The 13536-nt window shown below is 48.8% G+C and overlaps 1 protein-coding gene across 1 annotated transcript in view; it reads left to right on the top strand.

Annotated features, from left to right (window-relative positions):
- SPON1 (spondin 1) overlaps window positions 1-13194 on the top strand; it is a 281632-nt gene extending 268438 nt beyond the window's left edge. The window contains exons 8-16 of the mRNA XM_030831472.2: window positions 632-833; window positions 1820-1960; window positions 2412-2487; window positions 3463-3645; window positions 5913-6083; window positions 6167-6334; window positions 7182-7346; window positions 9362-9625; window positions 11480-13194. Of these exons, the coding sequence (XP_030687332.1) occupies window positions 632-833; window positions 1820-1960; window positions 2412-2487; window positions 3463-3645; window positions 5913-6083; window positions 6167-6334; window positions 7182-7346; window positions 9362-9625; window positions 11480-11643 (1534 nt within the window). The 3' untranslated portion in view covers window positions 11644-13194. The remainder of the gene's footprint in view (window positions 1-631; window positions 834-1819; window positions 1961-2411; window positions 2488-3462; window positions 3646-5912; window positions 6084-6166; window positions 6335-7181; window positions 7347-9361; window positions 9626-11479) is intronic.
- The last annotated feature ends 342 nt before the right edge of the window (window positions 13195-13536 follow it).

Here is a 13536-nt window from a genome sequence, read left to right as displayed (position 1 = left end):
CACGTAGCCCGTAGTATTTGTTCATTCGCTTATTCAGAAACATTGGCTTAGCATCTACAATGTGCCAGGCACTGGAAATAAAGCCGTGAAGAAGGCAAACAAAATCCCTGCTTTCCCAGAGCGTACGCTCCAGTGAGAAATGAGAGTCAGTAAACAGCTAAACAAATAAGAAAACACAAAATAATAGTAAGTGCTGAAGACACATTAAAAATGGATAGCGTGGGCTTTCCTGGTGGCGCGGTGGTTGAGAGTCCGCCTGCCGATGCAGGGGACACGGGTTCGTGCCCCGGTCCGGGAGGATCCCACATGCCACGGAGCGGCTGGGCCCGTGAGCCATGGCCGCTGAGCCTGCGCGTCCGGAGCCTGTGCTCCGCAACGGGGGAGGCCACAACAGTGAGAGGCCCGCGTACCACAAAAAAAAAAAGGATAGTGTAGTAGCATGGTTTCTTTCCACGTGTGGCCAATGGATGGGCTTGGAGAGAGAAACCAGTAATAGCCAAAGGCAGAGACAAGTGGGAGAATCCCCCTTCTTTCTCTCCCTCTCATCCTTCAGCCATCGTCTGGCCAAATGTCCCTCAGAGCATGCACCCCCAGGGCCCCGAAGGTAAAGGTCTCTGTATTTGGTTTCCAGGAGAGCAGCACCCTCGGCTGAATTTTCAGTGGACAGGACACGCCACTTAATGTCCTTCCTGACCATGATGGGCCCCAGTCCCGACTGGAACGTGGGCCTGTCCGCAGAGGATCTGTGCACCAAAGAGTGCGGCTGGGTCCAGAAAGTGGTGCAGGACCTGATTCCCTGGGACGCTGGCACTGACAGTGGGGTGACCTATGAGGTACGTGTGCGCCTGGAGTGGTGAGTGACAAACCTTCCTGAGCGTCTGCTCCTTGTCTGGCCCTGTTCTGGATGCCCCGGCCATGGAGGTGAGTCTGGCCCAGGCTCTGTACCAGATGAACTCACAGTCTGGTAGGGGAGCCCAGCATGGTCCCATCATCACATACTCACATGCTGTGTGACTCGGGCTCCGGGAAGTGTCTATGCAGCTGGTCAGGAGAGCACAGGAAGGGACTCTGCTGAAGAGCAGTTCAGAGATAAGCATTAAGGAACAGCAGGCAAAAGGCATGGAGGCAAAAAGAGAGAGAGAGAGAATGGGAACTGCAGGAAGTTGACGTGTGTTAAGCTGGGCCAGATTCCGAAGGTTTCCGGATGGCCAGGCTAAGAAGTTTGGAGTCTCCTGTGAATATCAATATTTTCCAGATATGGTCGGCACAGCAACTGCATCGAAATCTGGAATCATCAGAAAACCAGTGGTAGAATAATCTAGAACAGACATTGGTAAACTATGGTTTGGGGGCAACCTGGAGTTTTCTAACCCAGCCTCACGCATTCGACCGCATGTTGTCTGGGGCTGCTTTCTCACTACAACTGAGTTGAGTCGTTGCAACAGACACAGTTGGCCCACAAAGACTAAAATATTTACCATCTGACCCTCCTCAGACAAGTTTGCCAACTCCTGGTCTAGTGGGAAGAACTCTGGATTCAGACCAACCTGGTTCAGCAATATCCTAGCTGGAAATGGCTCTCTAAAACTCGGCATCTTCATCTGGGCATAATCCTACTGTGTACATGGGAGAATTTGAAAGTATAGATCTACAAATGTTCGTGCACAACACATGGCATGAATAAAATTCTGTAAATATAAATAGCAGTTATACTTGTTAAATTCCTTTCAAGGTTTTTGTTCTGATCATATATCAAATCTTTGTGGTTTTTAACCAGTTTTATTTCCCACTCTCTGTATCTGTGTTTTCTCCACTGCAGTCACCCAACAAGCCCACAATTCCCCAGGAGAAAATCCGACCCTTGACCAGCCTGGACCATCCTCAGAGTCCTTTTTACGATCCCGAGGGCGGGTCCATCACTCAAGTAGCCAGAGTTGTCATTGAGAGAATCGCTCGTAAGGTACTGGGTTAGAGCTCACCCTGGCACAGACCCTTCCCATCAGGAGACCAGACCCCTTTCAGCTCTTGAATCATGCGGTCCCTGGCATATTCAGGATGTGGAAGTCCTGGGCCTACCAGAGTTTCTAGAATGCAAATTATTCATAAGATATAAATGAGCAAAATGAACATGGTGGTACAGTTTGACGCTCAACCAAATGATTTGCTCCAGGTAACTAGGCTTCATCATGAATGCCATAATCAATTGCTAATGTCTGTCATGGGTCAGGAAGTGGGCAGTTGTGGCTTTACTGCCATTTCTTTTACCGGTCAGGTTGTAAAAGTGAGCCAGAACTCCGCCATGGCCTAGGATTTGTATACAGGGTGGGCATTCGATTTTATATCCTCTTTCATCTTTCCCCCACACATTCCGTTCTTTAATGTGAGCCCTCCAAGTAAAATTCCTTTTGCAGGGGGAACAGTGCAATATTGTACCTGACAATGTTGACGATATTGTAGCAGACCTGGCTCCAGAAGAGAAAGATGAAGGTGAGTCATCTTTCTTTGTTGCAGGTGGCAACATAAATTGGGAACTAAACATAAACTACCTTTTGGGAAAGCAATTTGCTAACATGTTTTAAAAGCCAAAAATATATCCTTTGATTTGGTAATCCCTTCTTTGCGGATTTCTGCTTGAAATATAATTCAAAACAAGGCCAAGGCTAGGCACAAAGTCTAAGGGAATTGGTGAAGGTATGACACTAGTATCAGGCAAATGGCATTTGCAGCAGATGACTCTCTGCTTTGATTCTCACACTATCCTGTGAGGCAGGAGTGGGTCCATCCACTTCCCCACCAAGGAAAGTGAGCCCAGACCCTACAGTCAGGAGGCAGTGGCAGAGCCCTGGCTTCAGCTCAAGTTCTCTCATAGGGTCTGGAGCCAGACAAGCTGGGCTCTCCTCCTGTGTGGCCCTGGGCAAGAAGCCCACCTTTCTACCAGTTTCCTCAACTGTAAAATGGGAATAATAGAAGAACCCGCCTTGTAGAGAGCTGTGGTAAGGAGCTAATGGGATAAGATAAATACGGTTCTTAGAATGATGCTGCCACATGATAAGTGCTCAGTGAACAATGGCCACCCTTATTCTCATCATGACACTGTCTGGCTCACTGGGAAGATAGCAACACCACACGAAAAAACCTGTGTTTCCCTCAAATTGCCTGTGATTTGCCTGCACCTGTGTGGAAACGATGTCTGCCATCGTTTGTGTTCATGTGTTGAGGGGAAGGGACAGTAAGAGAATCTTTCCTTATTATTAAGTTACTTAGATTTTTATTACTGGAATGCCCAAACTATAATTTTGAAAGGCAAGTGAATGGCTGCTTGCATCCCCGGAGTACCCAGGCTCCCGGAGGCTGGGCAGACAGCGGGGATTTTCTTGTCCCCGCGTGAGCTCGTCTGGGGAGAGAGGGCCAGTCACAGCTTCCACAGGCTCCCAGGAAAACCATGTCACATACTCTTTCCAGATGACACCCCCGAAACCTGCATCTACTCCAACTGGTCCCCGTGGTCCGCCTGCAGCTCTTCCACCTGCGACAAAGGCAAGAGGATGCGGCAGCGCATGCTGAAGGCGCAGCTGGACCTCAGTGTCCCCTGTCCCGACACCCAGGACTTCCAGCCCTGCACGGGCCCGGGCTGCAGCGATGAAGGTGACGAGACACCCAGGCTCAGGAAGGGAGGGTCCTACCTGGCCGTGCCAGCCTCTCATACCTGGTCAGGTAGCACCCCCCCAGTGGGGCACTAGGACCCTGACTGTATTTGTCAGTGGGAACCACCAAGGGCAGACTCCCATGTCCAACAGTATCTTGAGGGCTGTGAACACAGACATGTCTTACGACATCAAAAGAATTCTTGAGTTTAACTGACCCCCCCATACCCCCCAGTCATGGAAGAAAATAGACACAAGTTACTGAAGAGCTAGCACACATCTCACTTATGACAAACAACAGATAGCAAGCTGCCTGCTTCTGGGCCTTAACTTCAACCTCTTTTTAAGAAGCAGGTGAACAGCTTGGCCAAGATTGAATCTAAATCACTGCCCTAATTCTGTGTCATTCATGGACCCCCGTGCATGTCCTAGCTCAGCCTGGGTCAGAGCCCTCAGTTCCTTGCGTCAGGACCTTTGGACTGACTGCAGCAATTCTGTAACTGGTCAAAGGTCAGGCTTGAACTATAAGCTTGAACCACCCATGTCATGATGGTTCAGGCTTCAGCATGGCACTACTCTGATTGCTGTGCAAAGGCCAGCTGCCTACTTCCCAGGGTACACTTCCTCTCTCTGACTGAACAGATCTATACTCTGCTCTGATCTTAACTGTCTCAGAGGTGTAACAAGGCAATAGGAAGGGATGTATAGGCTGGGCTGGTTTACGGCAGGAAGAAAACCATTTCCAAGCTGCGGATACCTGAAGAAAGCTCACCACCACTGCAGGTCATTGACTCTCTGGCTCTTCCTGGGGCACAGTCTTAAATACCTCTCCTGGCTGCACTCCACAGTGGTTTATTGCTGTTTGTGCCCATGATAAGGCACTTCAGAAAGGAGTGAACCGTGCATGCACAGGCCATTCCTACGAACAGGCAGGCAGGAAGTTGTGACAGGACTGACAACGCTGGAGGCTTTCTCTTTCTTGGGGTTGAGGGGAGGCAGATGGGTGGGCTGTCTGTGGCCTGCAGTGGGAAATGAGATCTTTAACCACCCCCTCTACAGGGGTGGAGTTCAGGTGGCTCCCAGGAGGTAATGACAATTCTGAAATATGTTGGGCTCTGCCTGGTGGTGTAGTTTTGATGGTACACAGCATCAAGTTTATCAACTTAACTATTTTTAATTGTACAGTTCAGTGGTATTGTGTACACACACACACACGCAACCATCACCACCCTCTATCTCCAGAACTCCTTTCATCTCGCAAAACAAACTGTAGACCCATTAACCACTAACTCTCCATTCCCCCAACCCCTGGCAACCACTGTTCTACTTTCTAAGAACTGACCATTCTAGGTATCTCATATAAGTGGAATCATACAGTATTTGTCTTTTTGTGACTGGCTTATTTCACTCAGCATAATGTCCTCAGGTTCATCCACATTGTAGGACGTGTCAGAATTTCCGTGTGTCTAATGTGGGTTCCAGCCATCTTTATCACTGCACCGCCAGCAAGCACTGTCTAGCAACACTGTCCATAGGTTCAATAACAATGTGTAGGCATCACCCATGTGCACGTGACAGCCTGCAGACATCTGCAGGAGGCTTCACACTCTGACTTCAGTCCTTTCTAGCCTCATCTCCCAGTGCCACACACAATACACTCAGTACAGGTTATTGCAGGAGCTGTTCCCTTCACCTTAAATACAGATATTCTCTACCCAACAAAAGTGCACTCAGATGTGCCCTCTTCTGTGAAATCTCACCCAGAACTCCAAGGAGCATCCCCATTCCAATCCACTGGGCTTATGTCTGTTTTGCAGTTTACGTGCCCATCTCTCGTTCTGGAGTAGATCAAAATCCGTATCTTACACATCTCTTCAACCTCAGTACATACCACTAAGCAGTCAGTAAAGAGTTACTGACGTGAGTAAATGGATGGGTGGATGGATGACTTCATTTCCCTCTTCTTCTTTAGAACAGGCAAACACACATACACACACACTCCTATCCAGCCAGCCATCTTTCAAACGTGTCGTCATGAGACAAGGAGTAATCACGAGTGCTCCGTGCACCTGGAAAAAAGCACTTCCTTTAAAGAACAATTCCTAGTTTAAAGATGTGTGCCTTTTATGTCGACTTCCATCCTCAACTGCCTAACTGCCCCTGAATGCCAGCTGGCCTTCTTGACGCCCGCCTTTGGGGGAGTTCCGTTGGTCGTGCGGATCCCGGCGTCGTGGCGCCCGGTCTGCAGTATCTGCTCCTGTGTTGCAGACGGCTCCACCTGCACCATGTCCGAGTGGATCACCTGGTCGCCCTGCAGCATCTCCTGCGGCACTGGCATGCGGTCCCGGGAGAGGTACGTGAAGCAGTTCCCGGAGGACGGCTCCGTGTGCACGCTGCCCACTGAGGAGACGGAGAAGTGCACGGTCAACGAGGAGTGCTGTGAGTGGGGGGCCGGGCGGGAGGGGCGGGTGCGGGGCTCCCGAGGCTGCCAAGGTGACGCTAAACACCGCCGGACTTCCCAGCTCCCAGCAGCTGCCTGGTGACCGAGTGGGGCGAGTGGGACGAGTGCAGCGCCACCTGCGGGATGGGCATGAAGAAGCGGCACCGCATGGTCAAGATGAGCCCGGCGGACGGCTCCATGTGCAAGGCGGAGACGTCTCAGGCAGAGAAGTGCATGATGCCCGAGTGCCGTGAGTGGGCGTGGGAGAGGGGACAGAGGACCACAGCAGCCCTTACCACTGTCAAGGCTGGGCAGGTGCAAGAGGAAATATGGACCCCCCCCCATCCTTGCTGGGCACTTCTAGGAGCGAGAGCTATAGGTGTGAGGACATCATCCAGACCCAGAGAGTGGCCTCCTTTGAGAGGCATTCTGAGCAATGCTGGGGTGGCAAACTGGTGGCCTCTGGATAGAATTCACCTGTAGCTGTGTTTTATAGGGCCCCATAGTATCTTTTTTTTGGAGGGGGGGGAATACATGTAGGCAGGTTGTGCATTCCTCAAGTCATCACAGACCCCCTCATTCTTGTTCTATGTGGGGACTTGCCTGTGGCCTCATAAAGCATTACAACCCCTCCTCTATGCACAGATGCACACAGGCCCACACATCACTACACAGATGTACACACATAGCCAAGTACATACACATTCTAGCGATTTCAGCACCAAAGTGTCCAAAAACACATCATTGAGCCTATCTTTTAGTGCATGGTTCTTGGGGCACGTGGGATGTTTCTGTCTCTAGTGAGATCCTACTCAGACCCTCACGGGTGTTTCAGGTGGGACTTGTATTCCTATTACTGAGCCACATCTGATGCCACATCATGAGCACCAGCTGGATCAGAGGAGATGCAGGAGAGTGACAAGAGCAGCAGATGGAGCCACTCCTGGTTCCGGGGGGGGGTCACTTCGGTTATCCGAACCCATTGGTCAATTTCACTTTACTCAAGGGGCTTGAGTGGGGGACAAAGGATACAGGGCACCAGATCAAAGAAAGCAAAGGGAGCCTGTTCTCAGTGGCAAACCTGGCTCTTGGTCTAGACACCATCCCCTGCTTGCTGTCCCCGTGGTCCGAGTGGAGCGACTGCAGCGTGACCTGTGGGAAGGGCATGCGGACCCGCCAGCGGATGCTCAAGTCTCTAGCCGAACTTGGGGACTGTAATGAGGCGCTGGAGCAAGTGGAAAAGTGCATGCTGCCCGAGTGCCGTAAGTCCTGGAGCTTCTGGAAGCCACCTCTCCCCTCCTCTCCTCCTGCTAACCAGCCCTGTGCTAGCTTGTACAGTTATGACTGTTTGCTGGGCCCTGCATCTCTGTGTTAGCAAAGTTATTTAAACTCTCAATCTTCTCAGTAGTAAAAGGGGATCCCACTAACCATCTACAAAACACCCAAATTGTAAATGGCTGTGAAGTCAAAACAGGAGGCTTAGATGGAAAACAGTACAGGCTCGATAAAATGTATTTCATAGTTCTCCACCCCTCCAAGTTAGAGGCTTGTCTGGCCCATGGGGTTTTCCAAGCTTTTTAATTCTATTCCTCCTCCCTGTGACCAGTTTATTTACCCATGACCAAAGGGTAGACTTTAAACCAGTGACTCCTGCACCTCTGCAGCCTTGATAAGAAGACAGGCCAGCAAGTCAACAAGCTCAAAAGCTCCATGCCCACCCTCATCTCCTCTCAAATCTCACAGAGATTTGAGAGGAGATGAGGGTGAGTTTATTATCTGGGGACTAATTTCCAAGGAGAGAGCCCATTTTTCTGGCTAGTCTTCCATGAGAGCTTCCCTTTCAGGTGGTGGAAAGTCAGACACACTTGCTAAGATCTGTTTTCGGGCTTTCTCTGAAATGCACTTGCAGCCTTCTGTGCTTCCTCCCCTTACTCAGGCTGCATGCCTGGGGACAGGTCCTAGCTCTGTCCCTTACTGGCTGCATAAACTTCAGCACACTACTTAGCATCCCTGTCCCTCATCTGTAAAATAGTGAGAAAAACTTCCTAGGTTGCTCTGGGAATTAAACCACATACTTGGTACAAAGTGCCGAGCACTGGACTTGGGAAGTGCAGACCTCCACCAATGTTACATATTACAGTTCCTGAGCTGTTTTAGCCAAAGTCATGTGTGGAGATGACCCAGACCATCAAACTAAACAAAGCCTTGGGCTTTTACTAAGATCTACCCCGTGTTCAACACAGCTCACCAGAGCTGGGGCTCCAGAATGTTCTGAGACATTGTTACTGACTTAAACAAAACTCTATATCCACAGGGTCCAGTGAATGAAGGGAGAAGAAAAAGAACATTTATGGAACACTTACTGTGGGCCAGAAACTGGGCTGAGAGCATTACTTAATTCTCACAACCTAATGAGAAAAATAACATTATCCCCATGCTGCAGATGGGAAAGCTGCCTGAGCTCCCACAGGGAGAAAAGGCCTAAGACCATGAACAAAATGAGTTTTTCCTAGATCCATCCAGCCGGGCCCTCACTTTGCAAGGGAAGCAGAGTTTGAAAATCATTTGCCTCCCTAGGAAGCATCCTGAGAATCACTCTAATGGGTTATCTTTCGTCCACATTTGTGAGATGCTGGCTTAATGAGAAGACTCTGCTGGATCTCTTACCATGATAAACCATGACACCACTTGCTACTGCCCCTCTTCTCTACTGAATTTCCTATTTCTGACTCCTGTGGTTTTTGCAGACTGCCATATATAAGACCCAGGATGATATCGAGAACAAGAAACACTGCCTGGGTCTTACTGCAGAAGTCACAATGTCCTTAGTATTAGTCCACGGGGGCAGCTCTGGAAAATGGCACCAGTGAACTGTGCCTTCCCTCAGAAAATCAGGGTCCTTGGCTGTGGGAAGCTAGTCTGTGCCACTTGAGGCTAATTTGACAATATTCTAGAAGCTTAGAGAGCAAGGCAAGAGGCTTTGAACTAATCTTCAAGGTCCCCCCAAAAGCCTCCTCAAATCATAAAGAGGGCATAGCATGTGGGTTTTGATCTGCATCTACTGCTTACCAATCCTGCATCTACTGCTTACCAACCGTGTGGGCTGGATAAAGTCAGTCTGCCTCTTGGAGCCTCAGTTTCTTCTTCTGTAAAATGGGGTAACAGCACCTGCTTTGCATTTCCCATAGGCTTTAGTTGAGATGTTCAAAGGAGAGTATAAGTGACCATATCTTGTTTCAGACATGAGATATACTCACGCCCATCTGTGTCTTGCCAGCCATTGACTGTGAGCTCACCGAGTGGTCCCAATGGTCGGAATGTAACAAGTCATGTGGGAAAGGCCACATGATTCGAACCCGCATGATCCAAATGGAGCCTCAGTTTGGAGGTGCACCCTGCCCGGAGACTGTGCAGCGGAAAAAGTGCCGCATCCGGAAATGCCTCCGAAATCCATCCATCCAGAAGCTGCGCTGGAGGGAGGCCCGAGAGAGCCGGAGGAGTGAGCAGCTGAGGGAGGAGTCCGATGGGGACCAGTTTCCAGGTACTGCCAAGTGTGAGGCTGGCGTTCAGGGAGATGTCAAAGCAGAGTGGGTCTGGAAGAACTTGTGGGAGTTTGTCAGTAAAACAAGGGCACCCCAGGCAGCAGGAGTAGTCATTACAATGGCACTGAGATACCAAAGAACAAGATATGTTCAAGTAGTAAGTGGAAGGCAGAAGGAACACAGAGTATGGCGGGGGGGGGGGGGGGGGGCAGGAAACCAAGCTGGAGAGGTAGGGTAGGGACCAGACCATGAAAGGCCTGCTGATGACTTAATTCTGTAGGTGAAGGTTTTAAGCAACAGCGTGACTTTAACAGGCCTGTGCTGAGTGGTTTGGAGGTGGCAAAAACAGAGGCACAGAGGCTGGTTAAGTTTTCTCTGTAGCCCAGGAGAGAGATTGTGTGTCCCCCTCCTCCTGCATAACTGAAGGAGTTCCAGGACTTTAAAAAAAAAAAAAGATCCCACCTAGAGCTTCACTGCTGAATAAGCTGATCCAAGCCAAGAGTGCAACGTCATCAGCAAAATGGTGAAATGGTAGCTGGGGAGATCCGCGCTCAGTCTTGGGTCCAGGCCAGTTGATGGTCTTTGGATTCCCTGGAGTGGGTAAGGAAGGTGCCGCATATAAGTGAAGGTTAATGGGTTTCTATTTTTAAAGGTGCAGCTCAAATTACCCCTTTTTTTTTTCTTTTCTCTTCTCTTCCTTAAGACATTACAGCTCCATCTAGGACTAGAGAAGTGCAGATATGCGGAGCTACCTGAAGTTCACTATCTTTCCACTAGGGAGCTGTTCCCATATCAAAATGTTGTCTAGGGCTTCCCTGGTGGCGCAGTGGTTGAGAGTCCTCCTGCCGATGGGGGGGACACGGGTTCGTGCCCCGGTCCAGGAAGATCCCACATGCCGCGGAGCGGCTGGGCCCGTGAGCCATGGCCGCTGAGCCTGCGCGTCCGGAGCCTGTGCTCCGCAACGGGAGAGGCCACAACAGTGAGAGGCCTGCGTACCGCAAAAAAAAATAAAAAGTTGTCTATTGCACATGGCAGTCAGTTGGCCAGTCAACAAACATTATGCCCAACTATGTTCCAGGCAGGCAGTATGACATAAAACTCAGCGTAGTATTGACTGGATAATCATAAATGTAATTAATTGGATCTACAATGGAGTAATGTATAGAGTGCTATGGAAGCACTGTTTTTTTTTTTTAAAGATCTAACCTTGGGGTCAGGGAAGTTTTCTTTGAGAAAGTCATGTCTATTTACACAGGAAAAATAATCAATTGTACCTGAGTTAACTTAGTACTTGAGAGGCTAAGTACCTGGGGGAGCAAAGCGTAAGAGAGAGTGGTTAACTGCTCCGTGAGTGGCTGCAGCATTAACAAGCCACCCCAAAACAAACAAGTCGCTACTGTCAGGTGGTGGCTCAGCTGGGGCTGGAAGGTCTAGATTGGCCTCACCTGTGTTTCTGGAGTCTCTCTCCACTCGGTCTCTCCAGCAGATAGCCAGGCTTGCTCACATAGTGGTGGAAAGGTTCCCGACAACTTTTTTCAAGCCATGTTTGCTCATGTCCCATTGGCCAAAAGCAAGTCATAGAGCCAAGCCCAGATTCAAGAGGTGGAGAAGCAGACTCTGCCCCTCGATGGGGAAGAGCTGCAAAGTATTTATGGCCAATTTCTGCAGTCTGTCACGTATAAGCTAACAGTCCCTAATAAGGACTCTAGCCATTATTTAATTCAACAAATCGTTACATACAAGAGCAGAAAAGCCCAGACAACCAACTAAGTTTGACAGCTGTTTACTAGAGTTCAGCTTCCTTGTTCTTTCCTCATGTCTGCTGGCCTAACCAGGTCTTCTCATGCTTTCAGGCTGCAGGATGCGCCCATGGACAGCCTGGTCAGAATGCACCAAACTGTGTGGAGGCGGGATCCAGGAACGCTACATGACTGTCAAGAAAAGGTTCAAAAGCTCCCAGTTTACCAGCTGCAAAGACAAGAAGGAGATCAGAGCATGCCACGTCCACCCGTGTTAACAAGGGTACACGTTTCCCAGGGCTGCACTCTAGACCCCTCAGAGTCACCAATGGCTGGATTGTTTGTTTGCTTGTTTGTTTAAGGCAATTTAAATCGTGTACACTAGTTTTCATTTCTGCAGTGTGGTCTGCCCAGTAGTCTTGTGGATGCCAGGGACATCCTTCTGTACACTTCTTGGTGGGCACAGACTGAGGGGGTGCTCCCTCATCCTCAGCCAGCCCTCATCCAGCACGAGTAGTGTCAGCCACCTGTACTGAATGGAAACGTGTCCCTCTGGAGCACCCACCTGGGTGGCAGGAAAGAGACCCTGGCCTCCTGCACACGGAGAGGCAACTGTCTGCAGATGACTCTGTGCCTGGTGCCGGGGCGCAGCATGGGGGAGACAGTCCCCGTCAGGTGGAGTGCAGATTCCCCTCATTCTCGTCTGGCCTGCTCCCTCTTGCAGGAAACTATTGTTTGCTCGTCTCTTCTCATTTAGTGGAACTTTAGGGCCCGTTGTTGAGTCTCCTCAGTCATCAACAGTTCTTGGGGAAAACAGCTGGCAGACATGAAGAGAAGCACTGATGGTGGGTGGCTTTTCTTCTTTCACCGAGAAATGCGTATGTATCTCAACCCCTAATATTGGTTCTTGATGCCCCAGAGGAAAGAAATGATGGCTGCTTTATTTGAACATAAGGTAACCAGTTCTTACACCTGAGGTAAAAGGTACTAAGTCTAGAAATCATTTTTCCCTTCTTTTTGGGGTTTTTTTGGACACAGTTCTCTTAGGAAGCCAGCCTTACGAACCTTCTGATATTAGATCCTGACTAGAACCAAGGCCAAGGCAGCAAAACTAGCCTCTATAGCAGTCCCAAACCTGAGTTTTTAAAATCTTCCAACACAGACTTTTAAGTTCTCAAACCGGTTTTTAACAAGAAAACATTTTTTCAGTTATGCAAACATTTTGTTAAATCTGTCTGCAGCCCACCAAGCCAGTCCTTCAACAGAAATACTATCTCTGTACTTGAGAGGGCTTCTTAGAAAAAGTGTTTCAGAGGCCAAGAAAGATGACAAATCTAGGGAGGAAGGAATGTTGCAGAATCAAGCTTGGCCGTAAAATCTGGTGGGAAGTCAAACCTATGTCAGCCCTCCACACCAGGGGTCTGGTCCTCTGACACAACCATAGGGAAAGATCATGGTTTTCCATCCCCTTCCGAGCACTCATAAGCACACCAAATTCAGGGAGACTGACTATCAAGCATTAGTGTAAAAGGTCATTTTACCGAGTTGCGTCCATCAGCAGTTGTTACTCATTCATTGTTAAAATTACCGTTTCATTTCTGTTGCAGGCCGCCTTTATCGTGCTTAATCCAAATATGTACCATGGATGAGATGCATACATTGCTTTGAATACACTACTTTAAGAATCTGCATTAAACACATCAGGATATTCCAAACACAACATATATATATGCTATAGCCTTGAATCTGTACTATTTTCTTTAACACAAGAGAGACTGTTCAATAAAAAACTCATTGGGTCTGTCTTTTGTGTTTTAGTTTTAAACTAATTCAGTGTTCAGAAGGTTGGGTCTTTTTAACAATTGTTTCCATTTCAATCACAGTCAGCAAAGGATATGCCTTTTGCACCCTCATTCTGGAGGGACCACTCTTACCAATTCCTGAGCTCTCTGGAGGTTTGAGTTGTTTCCAACGTTATTTTTTAAATCCTTAAGTGAACTGCTTTCTCCTCCCACAAAGCAGCACAAAATTTAAAGAAATAAGAAGTTTAAGTTCTACTTGGACAAAAAAAAGTCCTGATACAGAATCTGCTCGCTTTTGCAACACTACTCTTAGCTACCCAGACGCATCCTTCCTCTCAACCCATGAAAATCATCAAAGTTCCATATAAT

This window comes from Globicephala melas, chromosome 8, assembly GCF_963455315.2.
Source record: "Globicephala melas chromosome 8, mGloMel1.2, whole genome shotgun sequence".
Classification (NCBI taxonomy): domain Eukaryota; kingdom Metazoa; phylum Chordata; class Mammalia; order Artiodactyla; family Delphinidae; genus Globicephala; species Globicephala melas.
This window is presented reverse-complemented; position numbering and strand designations above follow the sequence as displayed.